Raw genomic sequence first — 24990 nt, forward strand, 5'->3', positions numbered from 1 at the left:
TTCCAGTTAGAGACAATGGAAGGAAAACTACTCCAAAATAATTGGAATGTCGCCCATCTAAAATACTTCCACTTTTGAAAAAAGGCACCCCCTAAGTCGTACTCTTTTTCCCTCATCCGAGTTTTGTCCCAATCGGGTTTTCTCAGTGAGGTTTTTAATAAGGCGGCAAAGGAGATGCCTCGAGGTCTGAAGTGTTGCTCATTACCCCGCCCGTCGATATAATCTCCAGGCCGAGTAATGAAGGGACTGGGCATAGGTAGCCAAATCTCCATTGTATGTACAAAGTCAACATATATTTTCTACGAGAATATAATCAAATCTCCATTGTATGTACAAAGTCAACGCGTATTTTCTACGAGAATATAATCAAATCTCCATTGTGTGTACAAAGTCAACACGTACTTTCCATGGGAACATAATCAAATCTCCAACGTATGAATGAAACTAGCATCCGCTATACTCCAACGGACAGGATAGAGCGCCACCCTTATGACGGGATACTACTTCGACACCGGCTCGAAAGTAACATCCCACTGGCCAAGGCCATCGACTAAGAAACGTGTTCGGCCTCGCTCGAACTACGACGGGATACTACTTCGACACCAGCTCGAGAGTAACATCCCACTGGATAAGACCATCGACTAAGAAACGTGTTTGACTTCGCTCGAACTACGACGGGATACTACTTCGATACCAGCTCGAAAGTAACATCCCACTGGCCAAGGCCATCGACTAGGAAACGTGTTCGACCTCGCTCAAACTACGACGGGATACTACTTCGACACCAGCTCGAAAGTAACATCCCACTGGCCAAGGCCATCGACTAAGAAACATGTTCGACCTCGCTCGAACTACGATGGGATACTACCTCGATGCCAGCTCGAAAGTAACATCCCACTGGCTAAGGCCATCGCAAAAAAAAAGAGGGAGTCCGACCTCACTCGAAATAAAATCAATTTGACAGTCCGACAAATGCCCAGAATGCCATGAAAATCACAAAGGTTACCGCCAAATCACTAAAACAATTTCTTCATTACAACAAATTGTTACTGGAACCTATCTTTAGAAGAGGCTCAAAGACGCCCTTACAAAAATCCTACGACAAAAGTAAGTACAAACAAAAAAATTTAAATTATTATTATGCAGCATCCGCGGTACCATACATATCTTCCTACCAAGAGTCGAAAGCAAGACGGTTTGCATCGTCAGAATTGATGTCATCCCCATCAGGCGAAAGAGGGTCGTACCCGCATTCCTCACGAGCTGCATGAGCTTTGGCACGCACATCCTGAAGCTCTGCTTCAGACGTCCTCCCCTCAGCATGAAGAGCCTTGTAAATATCGAGCTTGGCCTCGGCATGAACCCACAACTCATACAAACGACAAGGCACACCAGGATCGGCTGAAGCACGAGACGTAGAAGGTTGCGAGTTTCGGCGCACGTCTTCCGCCCTCAGTACGCCATCTGCCTGGTCACTGCGGATAACTCTGCCTCCAGCTCCTTTACACGTCCCTCGAGCCCCGCTACCTTAAGCCCAAATGCCTCCTTCTCCTTGGTCCGCTCCGACCTACAGACGCAAATAGTATCTTCCAACACCGCCGCCTCGGGAATAACGGTCGCAAATCTATCAGAGCTCACACTCAACTCGCCCTTAAGACCGTCGATCTCCACCGCCTTCATACCCAATTCAGTGGTCAGACTGGCCACCCTTGCTTGCAGGTCGGTATTCTCAGCCATTACCCCCTACTTAATTCGAGCTCATCTTCCTTAGCCTTGAGGGACACTTCGAGTTCACTATTGCGGGCAACGACCTTCATGAGATCCTCGTGTCGCTCTCGCAGCTACTCGACCTTGCGCGCCAGTTGGTCCTCACTCTATTTAAGCCCTTCACGGAACAATTGGAACTCGGGGTCTTGATGGTAGATGTCGGCCATCGCACGATGCTTGGTGCGGTATTCCTGATACTTGGAGAACATCTTCTCATAGACGGCCGTCCTCTTCCTTTCCCGGAGCTCGCATTCAATATCCATGATAAGGGTTTGGTACAACAAGAAAAAGTCCAAACAAAAAGACAGGCCAAAAATAGTAGCGCGAACCCAACGATGAAATGGAAGAGAAAGATATCTACCCGCAAGGCCATGTCGGCGATGTTCCGGGACAATTCCGTGCCGTTCATCATTCTAAAAGCCTCGCTCTCGGGGGCGGCACATAAAGGAGCTAAAACAGACGCCACCTGATCACAGTTCGACAACATGTTATAGTCCCCAGGGACAACTATATGCCGATCAGAGCCCTCCATCCTAACCTCCACATGAGTGTGACGCTCTAAAAATTCACGAACGTCTGTCGGGTCGACATCCGAACCCGAGCCATCGCCTTCGACACGTAGGCCCCCTCCGACGTTAGAAGATGCGCCACCCTCAGCGGAACGCACAAAACCACCTCCTGGGTATACCCCTTCCGCTTGAGGGGACCTTCCCACCGCAATAGCTTCAGCCATAAATGAGGGCACAAGTGCCGTCCGCGAAGCACCTATCTTGCTCCTACCAACGTCCACGACCACCTCTTTCCCGAGCTCCACTCTCCTCCTTTTCCTCAGCAATGACTCGTCCACATTAGAGGATTCGTCTACAGGGTGATGGACCGGCACGGAAGAGGTCTCCTCCCTCACGACCATCTTGCGAGAAGGATCCCCTATCTGTATCGGCTGAGCCCGACCCTCCTGGACGGACTCACTCAATGTAAACTACATCCCTGCAGCAGCAACAGCCTATCGATATACAGGGACTGGGGCCTTACGCCTAGAAGCTCCCCGACCTGTTATCGAAGAAAGTTGTATCAATAAGCAACGACATACAATCAACGAGTGATACAAGGGAAAGCACTTACTAGACGAGACTCTCGGCCCGAAGCATTTTAAGAAAGCAGGCCAGTCTCGAGTCTCCACTGCATGGGGGAGCAGACGGGCTACCCAATCCCTTATACCTGCAATAGGGCGAGGTGGACGTCCCATAGCTGCAAACGAGAGGCAAACAAACACTAAGGTAAATGAAGAAGAAACACACAAAAAGGGGAGGGGGGGGGGGTAAAATAAGTGGTGACACTCACGTTTCTCATTCCATCGCTCTGGGAACCTAGTAGGGTCAGACACGATGTGTGCAGTTCTGACGAAGAAGTACTTATGCCAAAACTTACGACTCGCCCGGTCGTCGGTCCCAACTACCAGTCCTTTTGTCCCCCGATGCCTCAAATGTACCATGGTACCCCTGTGAAAGCTGGGTGAAAATAAGTGCAAAATATGGTGAACCGTAACCTCACACCCCGCCAACTCCGCGTATTTTGTCAGTAGCAGGAGTATTTTAAGCGTATATGGAGAAAGTTGAGCCGGGCAGATCTGGTAGAATTGACAGAATTCCTCCGCTAACGGAAGAAGGGGGAAGGAATGACCGATCACAAAAGGGTACTCATAAAAGGCACAGTACCCAGGCTTATGTGCTTCCATAAAATCCCTTCCTGCTGGAACCATATCAACGTGGGCGGGGATGTTTTACTTTGCACGGAGACCATCAATGTGAACTTGCTCCGTTTCGGAGAATACAGGGATAGGAGTAGGAGGAGGATCTTTGAGAAAATCACTTCGAGACATAGGGTGTCTCGGCAACAATTCCTCAACGGTAGGGAAGCTATCCCCTTCCTCCGCCATCATGCCCTCATCGCTAAAAAGGGGCGCCACGGATATCGGAGTGGTGTCGGAAACCCCTTGAGACCGGTGTGATCTAGGCATCTCCTCGACGATAATATGGTAAAGTGACAGAAAGGGCTAAGAACGAAAAAGGGAAGAAGAAGAAGCAAAGAAAACGTTAAACACGGGAAAGGTATGAAAGAAGGGCAAGAGATGAAATGGCCAAGAATTTTTGGAAAAACAAACCATCCCCTATTTATAGGATTGGGTAGCATCGGAATCGAGGCGAAAGACTGCAGGATAGCACCGAAACCGAAGCGACAAGCCGTCAGCCCCTGTCTCGAAAACACGCATAATGATGACGCATATGGAGATGACGTCATTTCCCGATAAGACACACCACCAGAGTCTTATTAAGCCCGTTAACCCTCCATTGTTGGCCAAGTCATAGCGCTCCATGAAACTAAACTTCTCCACGAAAGATGGACGGTGTCCGCTTATCAAGGACGCGCCAAGTTGCGACCTTGACAAGCGGAGGGACTAACTGTATGAGTCCAAATTTGGACGACCACAGCCATTTGACAAAGACAATGGAAGATGAGATCTTCATAAGCAGGACGTCCTACGAGGGACGACAGATAGCGGATAGAGGACGAATAGCTGTTGCAGCAGTGTAGGCTCAATTAGGGGCATTTGGAATATTCTCATGAATATTCCCTAGGATATGTTCTCTAGGGTGTAGAAAGGGGTTAGCCCTTATATATAGTGGAGAAAATACCTAGTAGAGGATCTTCTTCGGTTTTTTGTGCCTTTCCAGTTGAGAGCAAAACTTGTAAACTACTCTCCTATATTTATAATTGTCATTCTCACTGTACAATTACCGCCTTTTTCATAAGATCAACAAATATTTTTCATCGTGTTCATTACTTGTGTCTTCTGTTCTAGAGCTTATTATGCTTAGCTGAGATTTACCCCTTCATTTTATTTGATTGATTTGTTCAACAAGATTCCAATATCTTTTGAATCAAACAAATATGATATAAAAGAGATAAATTACCGTCTTAAATTTCCACACATAGGACGAATGTGGCACAGTACTTCTTAAATGATTATGCATATATACACTGCAAAGTTCGTATATATTATGCTCCTTGGACTTGAGAAACCGTAAATGTCCAAATATACACACCAATAAATGAAAGTTCAATATCTAACTTTAAGGATTATGACAATTCGTATGTGTATCAGAGATAGAGAGAATACTATGTGTGTGGGAGTGTGAACAGAAGGTGGATGATGAATTGCATGATGATATATAAGATTCCGAACTAATTAAGTAAGACAATGAGAAAACATTTGATTCACTCTTCTGGCATTCAAATTGCCCTATTATTTTAATCCCTTAATAAAAGACTAGTTTAGCTTTTTCCAATCCAACTTTTTAGAAAAAGCCGCTAATCATTCCCATCCCCATGTCTCTCCTTCTCCAGCTATTACAGTCTCCTTATTCTTTAATTTAATATGATTACCCTCACTCTCTCTCTCTCTATCCCCTTGATCTTCTATCTATCTCTCTATATATATAAACAGATGTGATAGTAATTAATATTTTCAGAGAAAAGCTTCAGCAACTGCCACTAATAACCTTTAAAAATGGGTAGAGCTCCTTGCTGTGACAAAGCCAACGTGAAGAGAGGACCATGGTCACCTGAAGAAGATGCCAAGCTCAAGTCCTATATCCAGCTACATGGCACTGGTGGTAACTGGATCACTCTTCCCCAGAAAGTTGGTTAGTAATCCTTGCACTCCTATAGCATGCCCAAATTCCTATTTGAGCTCAAAAGTTTTATTTTCTTTATTACACATTTAATTTTGGGATCGGGAAAAGGAAATTAAAGGCAGATAAGGGACAGTGATAATTGAATCCTCACTTAAAAATTTCTATCTGTAAATCGTGGTAGTGAGCTTTAAATTAAAGTTTATGTTTCATCTTGTTTTTATGGCTTAATTAGGTCTCAAGAGATGCGGGAAGAGTTGTCGGCTTAGATGGCTGAATTATCTCCGGCCTAACATCAAGCACGGAGAGTTCACTGAGGAGGAAGACAACATAATATGCAGTCTCTATCTAAGTATTGGCAGCAGGTAAATAATAAGTCAACATGCATTATTCAATTCAGTTTCTAGGGTTACGCTCAAGGCTATTCTATTTATTCTTCGATCCTTTTTGTTACTATTTCTCTTTGGTAATTCTAGTAAGACTCTTGATTGTCATTAACATGTTAAACTTTTTCAATGTCATAGGTGGTCAATTATAGCTGCTCAATTACCTGGGCGAACGGATAATGATATCAAGAATTACTGGAATACAAAGCTGAAGAAAAAACTACTAGGCAAACAGCGAAAGGATCATCGGCCTCGGACAGGATACCTTCATAATAATAAGCTAGATATGATGAAGGAAAACGAAAATTTCTTTGCTAGTACTCCAGATATCAATGCATATTATTCTTGGCCTCCACAACCACTATTCTCTACACTAATTGCTCCACAAAATGACCTGGCAGAAAACAGTGCAAACTTTCAGTATTCTCCTGATCAGGTTTATTTCTCTCAAGATCAACTGTGTCAAAGCTCAACAAATCAGCTAATAGCCTCTTCAGCATCTATGAATCCTCTTAATATCAATACTTGTGATTCTTCAGTGATAAGCAGCTATTACTCCAGCAATATTAATGGAGTTATCAACAGTTTTCAAGAGTATAATAATTACGTTCCCGTCGGCCTGAATGACGTGCTTAACAGTACTACTAGTCATTCTCAACAAATAGATAAAAGTGCATTGGAAATGGTCAATAGCAGCACTATTAGCACTACATCACCAGATATTAGTACAAGCTGGGAAGAATTGAGCCCTCTAATTGTTTACCCTCCATCAGTATCCAATTCTGAAACTCAGCAAGAAATATCACCCTATTATGTATTTGAAGAGTCAAGGTACCTGGGGTTGTTGAAACAGTAATTATAATCTTAGCCATATATGTAACTGTAAACATATAAATTTCGAAATTTGCGTTTACAGTAACTTTTTCCACTTTCAGTCGAATTTTCAGTGTGCGTTTTCACTGAGCCTTAGAGATATGTTTGGTTTCCACTATCACTTTCGTCTTGGTTACTTCAGTATAAAATTCTTTGTATTTTCTCGATGTGCGCATATTTTTGTTATACGTGCTATGGTTTTCGTAGATTGCTTTTGTACCATCTTATGTGGTTGTTGTGAGTTTGGAATCCTAGAGATGGAGACCTGCAGTGCTAGTTTGGGATATATACGGATTGATATTTGATAAATTAATAAGCTGACATATAGTACAATTTAATCAATGTCCATTGAGTTTAAAGTGTGAGATTTGAGAACGACAAAAGCATTTCAGAAGTTCTCCTTTGGAAAAAGGCAAATGGGGATCAAAGTTGGAAAGGTACTTTGAAATTTTGGCCACAACTTGATTGGCTTTGTATGTAGGGTATCGATAAATGGCAGTTTCTTGTTACTATTATCTTGAGTTCAATTAATACAAATGACAAAGAGCCGAGGATGAGCTTATAATAAGGTTCGTGTCATGTTGTTCCAGCAGGAACAGAAAGACTGAGATGTCGGATATTGATTCTTCAGTTTTGAAATATATAAAATTAAATGCGTTAGCAACCCTTAGCGTAACTATCGCTTTCCAATATTTCAATGTCACCGTAGTATCACAAGTGGTGCCTTTCAACATGAACAATATTGTACTACTTGTTTGTCCTCTCTTAGAAACTGCAATATTCTAGGTAACGAGGTTTTCAGCACGACACGGAGATATTTTTTCTTTTTTTTCATGGAATAATTATATTTTTATTTCAATGTCTTTCTTGAAGTAGAGGCGATTTTAACCCCAAAAAATATCTGTTTACCCTGCAAAGTGCCCTGACCCTGAAATTCACGCTTCAATAAGCTTTCTAGTGCCTTGGCATACTTCAAGATTTTGTTAATTTCCTAGATTATTTTCTTAGGCTGAATAACAAGCCCCCACGTAACCAGTTAAGTATCATTTTTCTCTTTTTTCTCTTTGCTATGGGGAGATTATCAGGGGCGGAGCTAGAGTTTCAGTAACGGGTTCGGTCAAACCTAGTAGATTTAATGCAAACCTTATATTTTTTTTGAAGAAACCTATTGAATAAGTACAAATTCTTACTTTAGAATTCAGTAACACAAAAACGCTAGAATCTCGAACCCAGTAATTTCAAATCCTGGCTCCGCCTTTGAAAATTATAGGTTGCAGGGCCTAGCTTCCCTAGTTTGTACAGTCTTACATTGTATTCCTCATGCGTTATTTGTTGGGATGATTAATAATATTTTTTTTCTTCACCAAAAAAAAAAAAAAAAGAAAAAAGGAAGCGCCTTTGGCATGATGATACAGTCCCATTGCCCATTCTTTGATTACAAAGTGCTAGTCACACCACACGTTTCTTACGTACCATTCTCCAATGGAATGGTAGTTTCTTTTCCTTTTTTCTTTTAAGGTTTATGTTACTTTATAAAATTTCACCTACGTTCATATCCAAAGAATAGTTGGTTTTAATTTAAGGAGAAAAAAGAAAGAAAGAAAAATTGCAATAAATTGGCTGCTTGAGCAAACACAATTGGCGGGATGAATCTTAGTAATAAATAAATGTGGATAGAGTATAGAACGTATGTAAATAATCGAGGTAGTCCACTCACATGATTTAGAATTGTACTTGATCATAGATCTTCACTGGAGGGAAATTCTTCACCCCCACACAGCTCTTTGATAAGATAGTTTTTTTTTTTAATTAACTGAAATACAGTGTGGCTGGCTGATTGGTGTAATTATTATGAATTGAAGTCAAAAGCAGTTGAAAAGAGGGAGTGGGGCTACAAAAACACCAGAAAGATTGACCAGGTGTTACTTTGCTTTTAAGTCGATTCAACTTTCAAGTACGTATTTTCTTTGTCAACCAGAGTTAAGCTGTTACTCTCTTTATGAATAAGTTTTTTACTATAAACTCCACAAGGAAAGAAGTGACATATTCTTATACATACATTTCTTCGTCTAGCTTGAAAGTAGGATATGTTTCTCATTTTGATGTGGATTGTTACCTAACTGTTCACTTTATATTTTTACCAGGTCAACAGAGAAACGTACGGTGAATTTAGTCTTTTTCTAATTTATTTTGTTTTTAGTCAATCACCCCAATCCTATATCAGGTTAGTAGGTGAAATTGTTTACTGATTAAAAAAAAAAAAAACTACTAACGTCCCGAGAAAAGGATACATCATCACATATACGAATTACTCAAAATATAGATTTGCAAAATCGAAAAGATTGAAGTTGGTACTTGTCTTACTTAATTCGAGATGGAACTTGTTCAATACTATCATAACAAACGTTTTCACCAAAAGGACATAACTTGTCAAGAAATCTGTCACATAGTTAATTTCTCGATAGCAACGCAAGAAAGTTTCTAATGGCTTGACCCAAAAGATGCATTTTTAATTGCGTAACAGCACCAAAGATCTTCGTGTTTTCCATTTTATTCAAAATAACGACTTTATACTATTCAAAATATATAAAGACTTAAATTTCAATATTATTTTTTCCCTTGTTTTCTAGGCGATAACCGACATTTTGTTTATGTATCTTAATCATTGATTATTTGTCGAAACACTCTATAATTTCATATTTAGTGCGTCAAAGTCTTCATCACAGATCCACGAGGTTGATTAAAAAGGTAGTTACGGAATTTAAAAGAAAATTCGCAGTTATTGTGTTCAAAAGTAGGTCTAAAAAGTGTAAACGCTTTACAAGTACAATTGAAGAAGCTCCTTATCTTCTTTACAATCATGTATGGATGTACCGGAATTTTTATTTCTTTATGTTACATTAGGGGATTAGAGAAGGGAAATGAGATAATGAGAATTGCCTTACACTTGTGATACAGGAGACTCTCACCAATATATATATATATATATATATATATATATAGAGTTTTTGCCGAGGCTAACGGGTTCCCGTGATCCCTCTACTGCCATGTAGGTCTGCCACTGGCGTAGGGTTAACAAGAAGGTATACAATTATATGTAGTATTGTACCTCCAATTCCTGTACTTCCTACTCAGTATGGTGCAATCCATGCTATTATCTTAATTTATGGAGGTTTAAGATTGATATGCGTTAGAAACGTGTGATGGATAAAGATTTTAAGAAGAAAAAACTCATTTCTCTGTGGGGAAATGGATCTCCGGGGAACAATAAAAAAAAGGAAAAATTCCAGCGTATATATCTTTTATACTTAAGAGTTAAATATATGGAAATTGGAAAAAAAAATGCGAAAGACAGGAGCCGTAGTAATTAGCTAGCAGACGCACTCGTTGCTGATGATTTATTTATTGGTTGCTATTTGTTATACTTAATAATTGGATGTTCGTGAATAGAAATAAAAATGACAAAGAGCCCATACTTCGATAAACTTTCGTGATAAAGTTCAAAGGGAATTCTGAAGCCTCAGTAGGACCAACTATTACTTTCAAAAAGCAACTATTAAAATAAAGGTAGTCTCTGAGTTTTATCTCAAGTACTTGAAAAAACAAATGAATCCGTGATTAAGGCACTAAATTCGCCTTAGTTGTGACAACTACTCCACGACCACCGTTTCCGCGCTACTAGCTACCATCCTTTTCTTTTATTCTGAACATATATTTGCTTATAAAATTATCCATAAAGTAGAATAGGCCGTGTAATTCACCCAAGGTTTATTATCATAAAGCATCGGGTAAAGATCATATCATAGAACCATCCCTTCGACAAAATTTAATAATAGAAATATATTGGTAAGTTTGTTTTTAAAAAAATTAAATCTTACTACTTGGTCCTCCGAGATTCTAAATATAATGCAAACTACCATGTCAATCAAAGTTGATGGGAGTCAATGTTATCTACCATCCAACAAATCTGTCTAAAAAGACGATCTAGACATATGTTTAAAAAAAAAATTCTGGAGTTTATAGGGGGCACATGAACCTTTGTATTACTTACGGCTACGCGGTGCCTTCCTGAGATTCCTTGGAACGGCGACGTAAGGCTAAGCAACTGATGTCAGTGCAGTTACCGTCCGCCAACTGAGGTCCCCTGCGTACGCTAGACGAGATTGTCAGTGCCGTATGTGAAAATCAATGTCAGGAGCAATTGAGAGAACAGAAATAAGAATTGAGAATGAAAGAAAGCTTGATTGCATTAATGAAAGCTAATACAGAAAGCAACACGATGTCGAGGGGGAGAGACGCCAGTATAGAGAATTGTTTGCTTGCTCGAAAGTTTGATTGCTTGATCCCCCTTAATAGTGCTTAAAAAAAATAAATCAAAGTTACAAGACTTGACCTAACTAAACTAGAGGAACATAATGGAAGTACATGAAATAAAACTACTCTATATTTACAATAAAAAGGACTTAGTTTTCTACAAGGTAGAAACATGTCAGTTGTCATCAACCTTGTCTTTGGCATCACGGTCTGCGTGCGCGGCGTTATCTGCGCGCGCAGCGCTGTTGGCATTTGCCTGCGACTGGGTGCTGGCGAGGGCTATTGGTGGGGCTACAGAGGCACATGCGCGCTTGTCACTTGGCACAGCCAAGACCACGGGATCGTCCATGGCGCTAGGCATTGAGAGGCTTGCTAGGATGCCATGGGGCACGTCTAAGGGGTCATGGGGCATGCTGGAAAGCTGCCCATGACATTCTCCCACACCTGAGTTGGCGACGTCCTCGGCGCCTTATTTGCAAGAAAATCATCAATAAGGCTCTTGTAGGCTTTAAGGTTTGTTCCCCTCTCCCGAGCATTCTCCTCTGCATCACAGCCATGCCATTTCACCAAGAACTCTTGGTGATCTTTCCTTGAGGCATGAATCTTTTGATCATCAAGAATAGGTTCAGCACGCCTTTTTCCGGCTGAATTGGAGCCTCGAATACTGGGTATTGTGAGCTGGCTCCGTGAAGGATCCTCCATGTCTTCCCGAAAAGGTTTCAGAGAACTGACATGGAAGACATGATGGAATTTCCACCAAGCTGGGTCATCCACCCGGTATGCAACTTTTCCAATGCGCCTTTCGATGGACAAGGGTCCAATGTATTTTTGCAACAGGCGAGGGTCATGGACCCCTGCAAACAAATATTGCTTTGAGATTTTGACCATCACTTTGTCTCCTACTTGGTATTCAACAAAGTGACGATTTTGATCAGCATGTCTCTTCATCCGCTTTTGGGCTTTGACAAGATAGCTCCGCACTATCTCCAAATTTCGCTTCCATTCTTTTGAGAAGCTAGTAGCTCGAGGAGATTTTGACATGATTGGTGAATTCACGGTGTGTGGGAGTAGCGGTTGCTGTCCGATAACAATTTCAAAAGCGTTTTTGTTTGTACTAGAGCTCTTTTGTCAATTGAAACACAGTTGAGCAGCATCAGAAGCTTCACCCAGTTCTTCTGCGATCTGGTTACAAAGTGGCGGAGATATTCCTCCAGCATGCCATTGAACCGCTCCGTCTGCCCATCAGATTGCGGATGAAAACTTAAGCTGTGACTCAATTTTGACTCGAGGCACTTAAATAGTTACGTCCAAAAATTGCTAGTGAAGCGTGAGTCGCGATCACTAACAATGTCTTTAGGCAGGCCCGAATGTTTGACGACATGAGAGAAGAAAAGTCGAGCTGTATCCTCCGCTGAGATATATTGTGGGGCTGTGATAGGCTATAATTACGTATTTTAGTCGCTTATTACACTCTAATTTACTGCACTTTAGTTGAGTTTGCGCTTTAATCGCTAGTGTTTTGCACTAATTGTGTGTTTTATGCCTTGTAGGAGTGATTCCGAGCTATATAGATATTATGGAATGAATTTAAGTGATTTGAAGCTTTGAAGTCTGAGTAAAATCTCAAGGAATTAAGCCGGGATCGCGTTCGGGGGTCAAATTTGATAGTTGAGAACAAACGAAGACTCGATGAGGCAGATTGTGCACTGTCTAGTAAAATAGACATAACCTTTTGCTTAGAACTCCATTTGGGCTACAAAATATATGGTTGGAAAGATAACTCAAAGGGCTACAACTTTCATGTTTTATATTTTTCCAATTTCTAAACGGAACAGGGTGAAAAACTGCGGTTACGGTAGGACCGCGGCAGAACATTACCAACGATTCAGAGGACCATTCTGGCCGCGGTCCTTGCGTAACCGCGGTGGGACCGCGGCAGGACGCGTAAATTTCAGGGACTAAAGTATAAAATACGGGATTTTAAGCCCTAAACCCTATATTAAACGAGGGAGGCCGGCCAAGAGCGAAAGGAGAATGATTTTTGGAAGTGAAAACATCAGAAAGAAGGGCAAGAGGCAAGGAGGATCATTGGGCATCAATCTTTAATCTTCTTCTTTGTTCTTTTACCTTTGAATATGAATTCTTTTGTGATTTTTGTTATATTCATGAGTAGCTAACTTTTCTAATCAAAGGTTTTGGTGAAACCCGTTGGGGATGAATTGGTTGTTATAAGTAATATAGATTTGAATTAGTTTAATCTCTATTTGTTCAACTATGTTTTGATTGTGGTTAATTGAAAGGATCCTCAATTAGCCATTCCTATTTATTATGTAACTGCTTGAGAGAGAGTGTTAGGTAGTTGTTTGAACAACATCACTCCCGGAGTATAGGCGATAGTCATAACCGAGGGTTTAGAGGTTGGATTAGAGATAACGATACCTCGAGTGCGATCTAAGTGAACTGTAATGCGAATCTAGCTAGCGTAGCTTGAGAGAGTGCGTCTAGTAAATTATCATAATTTCTTGAGAGAGATTTATGATAGCTGGAGATTTCATGATTGATAGAGGCAACTAAGTCAACGCTATAAGAAATATACAACCAAGGAAATCATCAACGGGGGAAACCATTACCTTAGACTTTTATTCTAATTGTTTACAATTCAAGCATAGTTAGTTTTCAGCTGTTTATTTATTTTCAATCTTTTCTTCTTGGTGATATTAAACAGATACAGCTAAGCCTTAGTTCCTGTGGGATTCGACTCCGGACTTTTAGACCGGATTATATTTGCAGCGATCGCTTATCCTTTTTAGGACTAGAGTTGGGCGTGCTCAAATTTTGGCGTCGTTGCCGGGGAACTAACGGTGTAGTTGTAGCTGTATATATTGCTAAGGTTCAAGTTTGAACTTTTAGTTTGTTTTATTTTTTTTGTATTTTTTATATAACTGTTGATTTGAGAAATATGGCATCTTGGAATTATGGGAATTTAGGTGTAGATAATTCTACTATTGATCTCCATACATATTGTTAAGGAAACCACCCGTGGCAAAATTTTCAAAACGTTCCTAAGAGCGAGTTATGTGCACCAACTCAATCTTATTTGTGGAATGTGTGTGATGTGTGTGGTGGTAAAAATGGTCACCTTTATGGTTGTGCTTATATTTCTTATTTCCCCCCAACCCCTTACTATGATGGTTTTACCTTTTCTTGTGAAGTTAATAGGAACAAAGAACCTGGGAATGCGGACCTGAAGGAGATCAAGGATATGCTAAAGTGCCTTCTGGAACAAAACAATGAGAAACAATTGCACATAGAAAGGCAAGAGGCAACTATTCGCAAGTTGGAGGCTCAATTGAGTCAAGTGGTTGGAGCTTTTAATGCTCAACAAGCCAATATTGAGGATAGTAGCCAAGAAGGGCATGAATTTGAGGTGTTAATTGGGGAGGTCAGAGTAGAACATCAACAACCTAGCCAACTAGAATTTGAGGATGTCAATGTTGAAGAAGTAATACTAGAGTCAACCAAGGACGTTGAAGATACAAATTTAGTTGACTCTAGTGTGATTGGATTTGAGGAGGTTAAAAATCTTGAAGTTCATGTATTTGAGCGCGTTGGGCCTCATTCCAAACACTTCTCTACATTATGTTCATACGGTGAAATGGAAATTCACCCTTATGAGCATAAAAAGGAGTCCAAGGTAGAGGTAGATGAGCCTTATATTTTGGATTTCTCAAGGCCGTCTAGGCAAGGTGACACTCCTCGGTCGAGATTCAACAAGTGCATAAGATTTTATCTAATTTTTGGCTCGCAAGAATTTGTACCGCCCCTAGAGCATAATCATAAGCTTGAAGCAAAACTTGGGGTTCAATTCATAAGCTCGAGGTGGAGGCAAAAAGTGATTCGCGTCGTGCCGCGACGTTAAATCAAGCGCTTGTTGGGAGGCAACCCAGCTTTATTGCTTTTATTTATTTATTTATTTATTTTTTTTAATTGTATTATTTTTGTAGTGTCAATTTTTTTTTTTAGGAGAATGGAAAGCAAAGGTATTGGAAGGATGCAACAACAAACCAAATGGCTGGAACTAAGTGTGAGGTAACCGCACGAAGGACCAAGCTGGGGAGAAGTCTGAGTACCCCATGAGCTGTAGTGCTTCGGCCTTTGGCCTACCAGGGAGTCTCTTTTACCCTTCTATTAGTTATGGTGTGCATTGGGGACAATGCACATTTTAAGTATGGGGTGATAAGATTGTCTGGGTTGACTTTTTCATGCTACTTTAGTCTGTATTAGTTTAATTGAATAATTTTTTTTTTAAAAGATTGAACTTTTCCCGACGATGGATCTATTAGACAATTTTCTTGAGGGATTTAAGTCTAAAGAAAAAAAAACAAAAAGATTTTCTTTGTAGGTAGTGTAATAATTTCCCCTTGGTTTTTCTTTTGTACCACGGTTTCTTTTCAGTAGGGCTTTTTCTTGAACCGGGTTTAGGTAGATTTTTTTTTAGTACTCTGTAAGTACTCTCTTAGATTTAGGAGGGGTTAAGGGCTAGGAATCCACCCTTTTGATGCATCANTGGCCTACCAGGGAGTCTCTTTTACCCTTTTTATTAGTTATGGTGTGCATTGGGGACAATGCACAATTTTAAGTGTGGGGTGATGAGATTGTCTGGGTGACTTTCTATGCTATTTTAGTTGTGTTAGTTTAAGTGAATAATTTTTTTTTTAAATAGAAAAGATTGGACTTTTCCCGACGATGGATCTATTAGACAATTTTCTTGAGGGATTTAAGTCTAAAGAAAAAAAAAGATTTTTTTTGTAGGTAGTGTAATAATTCCCCCTTGGTTTTTCTTTGTGCCACGGTTCTTTTCCAAGGGTTTTCGCTTGAACCGGGCATAGGTAGTTTTTATTTTGTTTTATATTTTTTTTATTTGTAGATTGNAAGTAATACTAGAGTCAACCAAGGACGTTGAAGATACAAATTTAGTTGACTCTAGTGTGATTGGTGTTGAGGAGGTTAAAAATCTTGAAGTTCATGTATTTGAGCGCGTTGGGCCTCATTCCAAACACTTCTGTACATTATGTTCAGACGGTGAAATGGAAATTCACCCTTATGAGCATAAAAAGGAGTCCAAGGAAGAGGTAGATGAGCCTTATATTTTGGATTTCTCAAGGCCGTCTAGGCAAGGTGACACTCCTCGGTCGAGAGCCAACAAGTGCATAAGATTTTATCTAATTTTTGGCTCGCAAGAATTTGTACCGCCCCTAGAGCATAATCATAAGCTTGAAGCAAAACTTGGGGTTCAATTCATAAGCTCGAGGTGGAGGCAAAAAGTGATTCGCGTCGTGCCGCGACGTTAAATCAAGCGCTTGTTGGGAGGCAACACAGCTTTATTGCTTTTATTTATTTATTTTTTATATTTATTTTTTTTAATTGTATTATTTTTGTAGTGTCAATTTTTTTTTTAGGAGAATGGAAAGCAAAGGTATTGGAAGGATGCAACAACAAACCAAATGGCTGGAACTAAGTGTGAGGTAACCGCACGAAGGACCAAGCTGGGGAGAAGTCTGAGTACCCCATGAGCTGTAGTGCTTCGGCCTTTGGCCTACCAGGGAGTCTCTTTTACCCTTCTATTAGTTATGGTGTGCATTGGGGACAATGCACAATTTTAAGTATGGGGTGATAAGATTGTCTGGGTGACTTTTCATGCTACTTTAGCTGTATTAGTTTAATTAAATAGTTTTTTTTTAAGAAGATTGGACTTTTCCCGACGATGGATCTATTAGACAATTTTCTTGAGGGATTTAAGTCTAAAGAAAAAAAAAGATTTTTTTTGTAGGTAGTGTAATAATTCCCCCTTGGTTTTTCTTTGTGCTACAGTTCTTTTCCAAGGGTTTTATTTGAACCGGGTGTAGTTAGTTTTTTTAGGAATAGGAGCCATTGTGTTGTGTTTTGAATTGAAGCAATATCTCCTGACTTTTTTATGCCTTGAGAATAGTGAGTACTTTGGTTGTGACGCTTAGGCTCAGTTTTTGACTCTTGTATAAGTACCTTAAATTGTATGATTTTAAATTTGCTTAACTGCTTTGACTAGAGTGTCTTGATGAAACCAATCCTGAGTGAGTTATGCGTCATGTGTGTGTGTAAGGATTTGTTATATTCTGTGCATTGCATTTGATGTCTAGAACTTGCCCCGTGTGTTTGCAAAGCGAAATAGTAGTGTTGTTCAGTCTTGGAAGTGATATAGGCGTTTTCTTGTTGAGCCAGATATGTATATTTTACCCACATAATTGTTATGTATCGTAGTTAAGCTCTTTGAGCCTATAATCCTTTTTCTTTGGCAACCACATTACAAGCCTTACCCATTTGTTTGAATTAACCATCTATTTGAACCTTTTCACCTCTCATGAGCACTTGAATTGTTATGAACTTTGTAAAAGTTAAAGTGTGGGGTGGTTGGTTTGGCTTTTGAGTGGAACTAATTGAATAAGGAGAAAGGTGCACTGTTTTGAAAAAGGAAGAGCCACTTGAATTGGAAAAAAAATATAGTTGGATTGTTGTAGAAAAAAAAATTCCTTGATAAGTGGTGGTTCTTGACGTAAGTGTGCTTAAAGAAGAATGGGGCAATTTACATTGATGTGAAGGTGGAATTTTGGTTTGACATAAGTATGGGGTTTAAATGTTAAAGTATATGTATTAAAGTGCTTAGGGAGGTGTAGTCACTCTTATATCTAAATGTATCCTACCCGTCCCGTAGCCTACATTACAACCAAATGACGCCCTATTGATCTTAGACTGAGCAACTCGATTAGTAGAGTATTACACTAAGGGCAAACTTATGGTGTATCTATGTGGCATATGAATGTTCTTTGCTGAGAGTGAGTGAATTCTTTCTATCTACAGTTCCTTGTTGTTTGATTTCATGTGTGTGGAACTTCTCTAAAAAATATGATGTGAGGGCATTTAACTCGAGAAGAAAGAGCAAGTCTTCACTTCTGTTAGAGTACATACAGTAAGCATGAGTGTGGCATGGCATTAGAGTCTTCATCTGAGGTGTGGTTGTTGCACTGCTTAGGTTGTTCCTTCATAATAGCAGGTGTGATATAAAAAGGGTAATGCATCAAATGATTAGGCCTAGAAGTGTGGTTCAACTTGCTCGAGGACGATTAAAGATTTAAGTGTGGGGTGTTGATAATAGGTGAATTAGACTATAATTGGACCCTAAAGAACCACATTTTTGTATAGCTTTGTGGTAAAAAGTGATAACCAAATGCTCTAATTAGTGCTTTTCATGCATTGCAGGCTATATCTAACGAATGAAGTCGATGGAGCAAGTTAGGGAGCAATTACGGAGAAATGGAGGCCAATCAAACAATGCCCACGAAATGCACCAAGTGAAGAGACAAAAGCAAAGCTAAACTTGGCCTGCCACGGTCAGACCGTAACTGCGGTAGGACCGCGACAGAGCAGAGTTGCAGATTCAGAGGACCTATTTGGCCGCGGTCCTGGCGTAACCGCGGTGGGACCACGGCAGAACGCGAAAAAGCCAGGGGCTAAAGTGTCAAGTCGGGAAAACTTGGTGTAAAACCCTTATAAAAAGTAGGAATTCGGCCACATTAGGAGAGATTTGTTTTAGAGAGTACTTTGGCAAGAGAAACAAGTGTGAGAGATCACCCAAAACATCATTATTCTTATTCTCTTTTATTTTTCTTGCAATTTTCAATTATGAATCTTCTAGTAGTTTATTCCTCCATTGTTATGAGTAGCTAACTTTTCTAATCTAAGGTTTTGCTGAAACCCGTTGGGGATGAATTGGTTGTTATTAGTAATATAGATTTGAATTAGTTTAATCTCTATTTGTTCAAATATGTTTTGATTGTGGTTAATTGAAAGGATCCTCAATTAGCCGTTCCTATTTATTATGTATCTGCTTGAGAGAGAGTGCATATTTAGGTAGTTGTTTGAACAACATCACTCTCGGAGTATAGGCGAGAGCCATAACCGAGGGTTTAGAGGTTGGATTAGAGATAACGATACCTCGGGTGCTATCTAAGTGAATTGTATTGTGAATCTAGCTAGCGTAGCTTGAGAGAGTGCGTCTAGTAAATTATCATAATTGCTTGAGAGAGATTTGTGATAGCTGGAGAGTTCATGATTGATAGAGGCAACTAAGTCAACGCTATAAGAAACATACAACCAAGGAAATCAACAACGGGGGAAACCATTACCTTAGACCTTTATTCTAATTGTTTACAATTCAAGCATAGTTAGTTTTCAGCTGTTTATTTATTTTCAATCTTGTCTTCTTGGTGATATTAAACAGATACAGCTAAGCCTTAGTTCTCTGTGGGATTCGACTTCGGACTTTTAGACCGGATTATATTGGCAGCGACCGCTTATCCTTTTTAGGACTAGAGTTGGGCGCGATCAGGCTTTATAGCAAAATTTGAGCGAGATGGGTATTTAGGTTTTGCATGATTGATTGTGCATTGGCTATGTTCTTTTCTGGATTGTGGTATTGTGTTATTTGCTTTTCGTGCTTATGGTAATTCACTTTGGGTACTTGATGTTGAATTTCGCGTGGTTATTGATTGAGCAGGGTGGCTCGAGGTATAGTATGGACCAGCGTATGGATGGGGCCACACATTGTAGCGGAGTTATGTTGAGACATGATCCTTTGTGTTAGATTTGTGTGTTTTGGTTATACGGTGTGTGATAGGTTCTTAGCATTGCGTTATGGCGATACCTGTTGAGCTTGCGAGACAATTCTCTCGTTTGAGTCATTTTCCATGATTGAGTATACTTGGAATATTGCTTATTGGTGCATGGATTGCACGGGTTGTGGCTTTAGATTGTATTGAAGTGTCATGTCACTAGAGTGGTCGTGTTGGATGAGATGGGGTCATTGGACCTAGAATGAATACTATCGAAATTGATTACAGCATGGTTGGAAGGATAATATCGAAAGTCGGCTTAGAAATTTGCTATAGTTCTTGTCGAAGGAGAGGGAGCTCCATGACTTGTTGATCTGACGAATGGTTATGAGTTTCTGTGTGTTTCTTTCATCATTGGCAGTATATGAAGGTGCTAGAATGAGGCTTTGTTTGATAAGAGGTTTATTACTGGTATTGGGTTATTTTGAGCAGCTACTGTAATTAGAAATTATCGCTATGAGTGTTTGAGTTATGCGGTATATCATGTGATTACATCTTGGGTTATGATTACGGCTTGATACAGCTTGTTCAGGCTAATACAGTGTGTAGGTGCGAGATTATGATCTTATGGAAAATTCTGGATGTTGGAAAAATTGGATTCTAAGGCTTATGGGCAAGGTTGAATTATCAAATTTCAGTTAGGTTGTGTTATCAGACCTATATGGGATAGGGTGACGTGGGATCACCCCCGGGTATGTTCATCGTTTACACAATGATCTTATGGCTTTTGGAACAACTCTGGGCACGTTCGAGGATGAACGTATGTTTAAGTGAGGGAGGATGTAACAACTCGACCGGTCGTTTTGAGCAATTGCACTTCGCTCGGTAGTTTACGGGCATAAGTAGCTCTGTATGATTTGGAAGGATGATTCTCAATTAGGAAGCTTTAAATTGGAAGAGTTGACCAAGTTTGACTTTTAGTATTTTACCCTGGATTGGATTTTCGATGGCTCAGTTAGCTCTGTTGGGTGATTTTGGACTTAGGAACGCGTCCGGATTGTGATTTGGAGGTCCATAGTAGAATTTGACTTGAAATAGCGAAAGTTGAAATTCTGGAAAGCTTGATCGGGAGTGGAGTTTTTGATATCGAGGTCGGATCCCGATTTCGGAAGTTGGAGCAGGTCCGTAATGTCAAATGTGACTTGTGTGCAAAATTAGAGGTCAATCGACATGATTTGATAGGTTTCGGCATCGGCTATGGAAGTTTGAAGTTTCAAGTTCATTGATTTCAAATTGAGGTGTGATTCATCGTTTCGATATTTTTATGTGTGTTTCGAGGCCTCGAGTAGGTTCGTGTATGTTATGGGACTTGGTGGTATACTTGGACGGGGTCCCTAGGGGCTCGGGCGTGTTTCAGATTGATTTCGGATCATTTTTCTTCATGTTGCTATTGCTGGTTGCTACTGGTTCTGGTATGACCACACCTGCGGCTGTTTTGCGCAGGTGCGATGGTCGCAGAAGCGGGAAGAGGCTGGGTGAGGAAGACCGCAGAAGCTGATTTTTTTTAGTGCACATGCGTGCGCGCAGATGTGAGATTGGAAGCGTAGGTGCGAAAATCTTTGCAGGAGCGGAATTTGATATCCGCAGGTACGGAAGGGCCAATCTCCATGGGCTTCACAGATGCGAGATTTCATCGGCAGAAGCGGAGGTCGCAGATGCGACATTTTAATCACTAATGCAAAATCGCTGGGCAGACTGTTATTAGTTCGAGGGTTGGTCATTTCTATCACATATTGAGCCATGGACTTCGGAATGGAGCTATATTGGGGCAAATTTTATCACAAGGATTGGGGTAAGTGTTCTCTACACGGTTTTAGTTATATTTCGTGAATCTATCGTCGATTTTAGCTTTTGGTTGATGAATTTTAAAGAGGGGAAATTGGGGGTTTTGGCCTTAAGTTTCATAATGTGAATTTTTGAGTTTTTAACATCAATTCGAAGTCGGAGTTGAGTGAAACTAGTATGGTTGGACTCGTAATTGAATGGGTTGTCGGATTTAATGAGTTTTGTTGGGTTCCGAGGCGTGTTCTCGGGTGTGACTTTTAGCCAATTTTTGGTTTTGATTAAGGATTCGATCTTATCATTTGGAATTGTTTCCTTGGGCTTTATTTGATGTATTTGAGTTGCTTTTAGCTAGTTTTGAGCCGTTCGGAAGTCGTTACGCGTGTGATGGAATTCTCGGAGCATCTCTTCGCTTGCTCGATATTGGAATTTGCTTGTTCGAGGTAAGTAACTCTTCTAAACTTAGTGCTGAGGGTATGAAACCCTGAATTACGTGCTGTGTGATTGGTGTTGAGGTGACGCACATGCTAAGTGACGGGCGTGTGGGCATGCACCGTGTGAATTGTGACTATCATTTTTGTGGTACTGTGTTGTTACCTTATCTTACCTGTAGACATGTGATTTTTGATCCTCCCCAATATTTTTTATATTTTAACACGTATATAATTAATTTAGGCCTAATATAGCTATTTCAACTATTTTTGACTCCTTTACTTTATTTTGTCACAAAACATAAAAATTACAAAAAAATAAGTTTATTTTAATGGTTAGTTTTATTTTAATAGTTATTTTACTTAAGTAGGATTAATTAATAAACAAGATCGTATTTTTAGTCTCGTTCGCGGGGAAAGAATAACATTTTGGCTCAAATGACCCATTTTTTAAGCCTAATTTTTGGACGTAGCCCATAATTCCCAAGCCCATAATTCCTAGGCCCATACCCCTACCCTAAAACCCTAAACCTATAAAAAGGGGCTAATCCCTAGACCTAAGGACCATCGGCTGAAATACACAAATGATATGGACCTAGGGACTCTAAGATTGAAAGGGAGCGCCGCACAAAACCAAACACCCTCCTTGTCATTCATCTCTCTCGGGCAGCCATGAACAAGGAACTTAACAAATAAGGACCTAGAAGCTGAAAATACACGAATATGGGGAAGACCTAAAAGCTAGCATCTGGCGCTGATAACACCAAGAAAGAACCCCACCCCCCTGAACTTGTCTTCTTGACCTCACACACATCTTCTTCTTCTTGAAAACAAGGATCTTAACAAAGAAGCCCTAGAAAAACCAGCAGCCATAGCCGTTTTTCTGATTTGAAAACCTACCAAAATCCTAGGTCTTCTTCTTCTTCACATCTTAAGGAGACTAGAACCCTAGGAGTCTAAAAAAGTTTTCAGCCGCAGCAGCCAAACATAGACCTAGGGCAGCAGCGGCTTCTTGTTCCTCGACTGAACTCCATCACCACCGGCCACGCCTCGCCAGCCACCAACCCTCCCGTCGTTCTTCTGCTTCAAGTTGCAGAAATCCAAATTCTCCTCCTCTCACCAAGCTAGCAACGAGCTCGTCGGAAAACGCCGTGACACACGCATGAAGACAACCTGAGAACACCTTAAGCTTCTTCTTCTCCATCCAAAACCAACAACAGACCTAAAGCTCCCTCAGCATCGACCCCTGCTCCCTTCAATGAAACCACCAGCCTACATTGTTGGTTCGATTTGGTTGAGGTCCGTCGAGGTTTGTCGGTGCGGTTCACATTTTCCGGTCAGCGGCTCTCAGATCTGTTCGATTTTTGCTTAGACGTCCATTTCCTTTTCTCTTAAACTCTAGATCTTTATTTCATATATGGTTTTGTATTAGATCATGATTGAGTTTGAATTAAATGTGAGTATTGATTACTATAGATGTAGTATATTGATTTCTTGTTGTTTAAAAGGCATGGCATCTTTGGATTTCTTTTTTTTGAAAGATCGTGAACCTGTTTCTTTCCATTTGGATGCTTTTGTTTCAAGGGATTTGTCCTTATTTTGATCTTAATTAGTTGGAAAATTAGAAATTGAGAATTGATGTATTATGAATAGCTTTGCGGATTGGTTTGGTTTAAATTCATTAAAATATTTTTGTAAAGGGTAATGACGATAATCAGGTTTGGAGCTTTGGTAATTCTGTTATTTTTTACTTTGTTTCTTTGCTAATTCAACAATTAATAAGAGCATGCTTAGCCATGGGTTGATTTTTAAGAGAAACTGAAATTGGATCTGGGTAGCTTCCCTCTTTGATTAGTCCGTAAATAATATTTATAAACACTCATAGCTTGCTTTTGGCGCGTAGTAAAACCATCACAATTACGGGTACGGTTCCTGTAGCGTGGTTGTGATACCTAATTAGTTTTAAATATGAATATCCATAGTTCTTTTAATTGAATGCACTTCCTTCGAAAGAAATTGAGGCGCGCCATTCACACAATCAAATCACGTAGTCTATGGCCCTCATATTAATTGTCATAACTAATGTAGAAAAACACCGAAAACAGTTTCTCTGCCCTTCCAGGGTAGGGGTAAGGCTGCGTACATCCTACCCTCCCCAGACCCCACTTTTGGGACCACACTGGGTTGTTGTTGTTGTTGTAACTAATGTAGAAAAACGCCTTGAATTTTCGTAGTTTGCTTTATGCGTGTTAATAAAATAATTGTCATAGCTACGGGCACGGTTCTCGTGACGTGGTCGTGACACTTAATTTCTAAAAAATCGGGGGTACATTTATGTGACCCGGCCACAATTTAATATTGTTAATTAAAATAAACATGTTGTGGATCGTGGGTATGGTTCCCGTGACATGATTTGCAATGTGTAGTCAATAATTAATTGTATAATAATTGGATTATTAAAAGCGGTTTAAAAGGAACAAAATGCACATAAGTTCCAAAGATGTTTTAAAATCAGATAAATAGGCCAATAATAATAGTTGAGCGACCATGCTAAAATCACGGAATCCGGGAATGCCTAACACCTTCTCCCGGGTTAACGGAATTCCTTACCCGGATTTCTGTATTCGCGGACTGTAAAACAGAGTCAATCTTTCCTCGATTCGGGATTTGAAACTGGTGACTTGGGACACCATAAATTATCCCATGTGGTGACTCTGATCAATAAATAAATAATCTAGTTTCGATTGTCACATAAATTGGAAAAACTCCCTTATACCCCTTCCGGGGGTAGTAAAAAAGGAGGTGTGACAGCTCTGGCGACTCTGCTGGGGACAAGAACCCAGAATCTCTGGTTCAGGGTTCATGAATTCGAGCTTAGAATAATTGTTATATTTTGCTTTCTTTATTATCTGATTTTATTTACATGTTTGGGCCTAATGTGCTAAATGTTATTTTTTACCGCTTTGATATTATCTGAACTGTATATAAACTGCTAAGAAACCTCTCTCTTCTAATCTTCTGAGAAGTGCACGCTGGCGTG

General features: G+C 40.1%; 1 protein-coding gene across 1 annotated transcript; it reads left to right on the forward strand.

The window, feature by feature from the left end:
• Window positions 1-5115: 5115 nt before the first annotated feature.
• Window positions 5116-6891, forward strand: LOC109218800 (transcription factor RAX3-like). The gene is made up of 3 exons (XM_019383185.1): window positions 5116-5471; window positions 5695-5824; window positions 5984-6891. Exons 1-3 carry the CDS (start codon window positions 5336-5338, stop codon window positions 6699-6701), a joined length of 984 nt encoding a protein of 327 aa, XP_019238730.1. The 5' UTR covers window positions 5116-5335; the 3' UTR covers window positions 6702-6891.
• The last annotated feature ends 18099 nt before the right edge of the window (window positions 6892-24990 follow it).

This window comes from Nicotiana attenuata, unplaced genomic scaffold (genome assembly GCF_001879085.1).
Source record: "Nicotiana attenuata strain UT unplaced genomic scaffold, NIATTr2, whole genome shotgun sequence".
NCBI classification, from domain to species: domain Eukaryota; kingdom Viridiplantae; phylum Streptophyta; class Magnoliopsida; order Solanales; family Solanaceae; genus Nicotiana; species Nicotiana attenuata.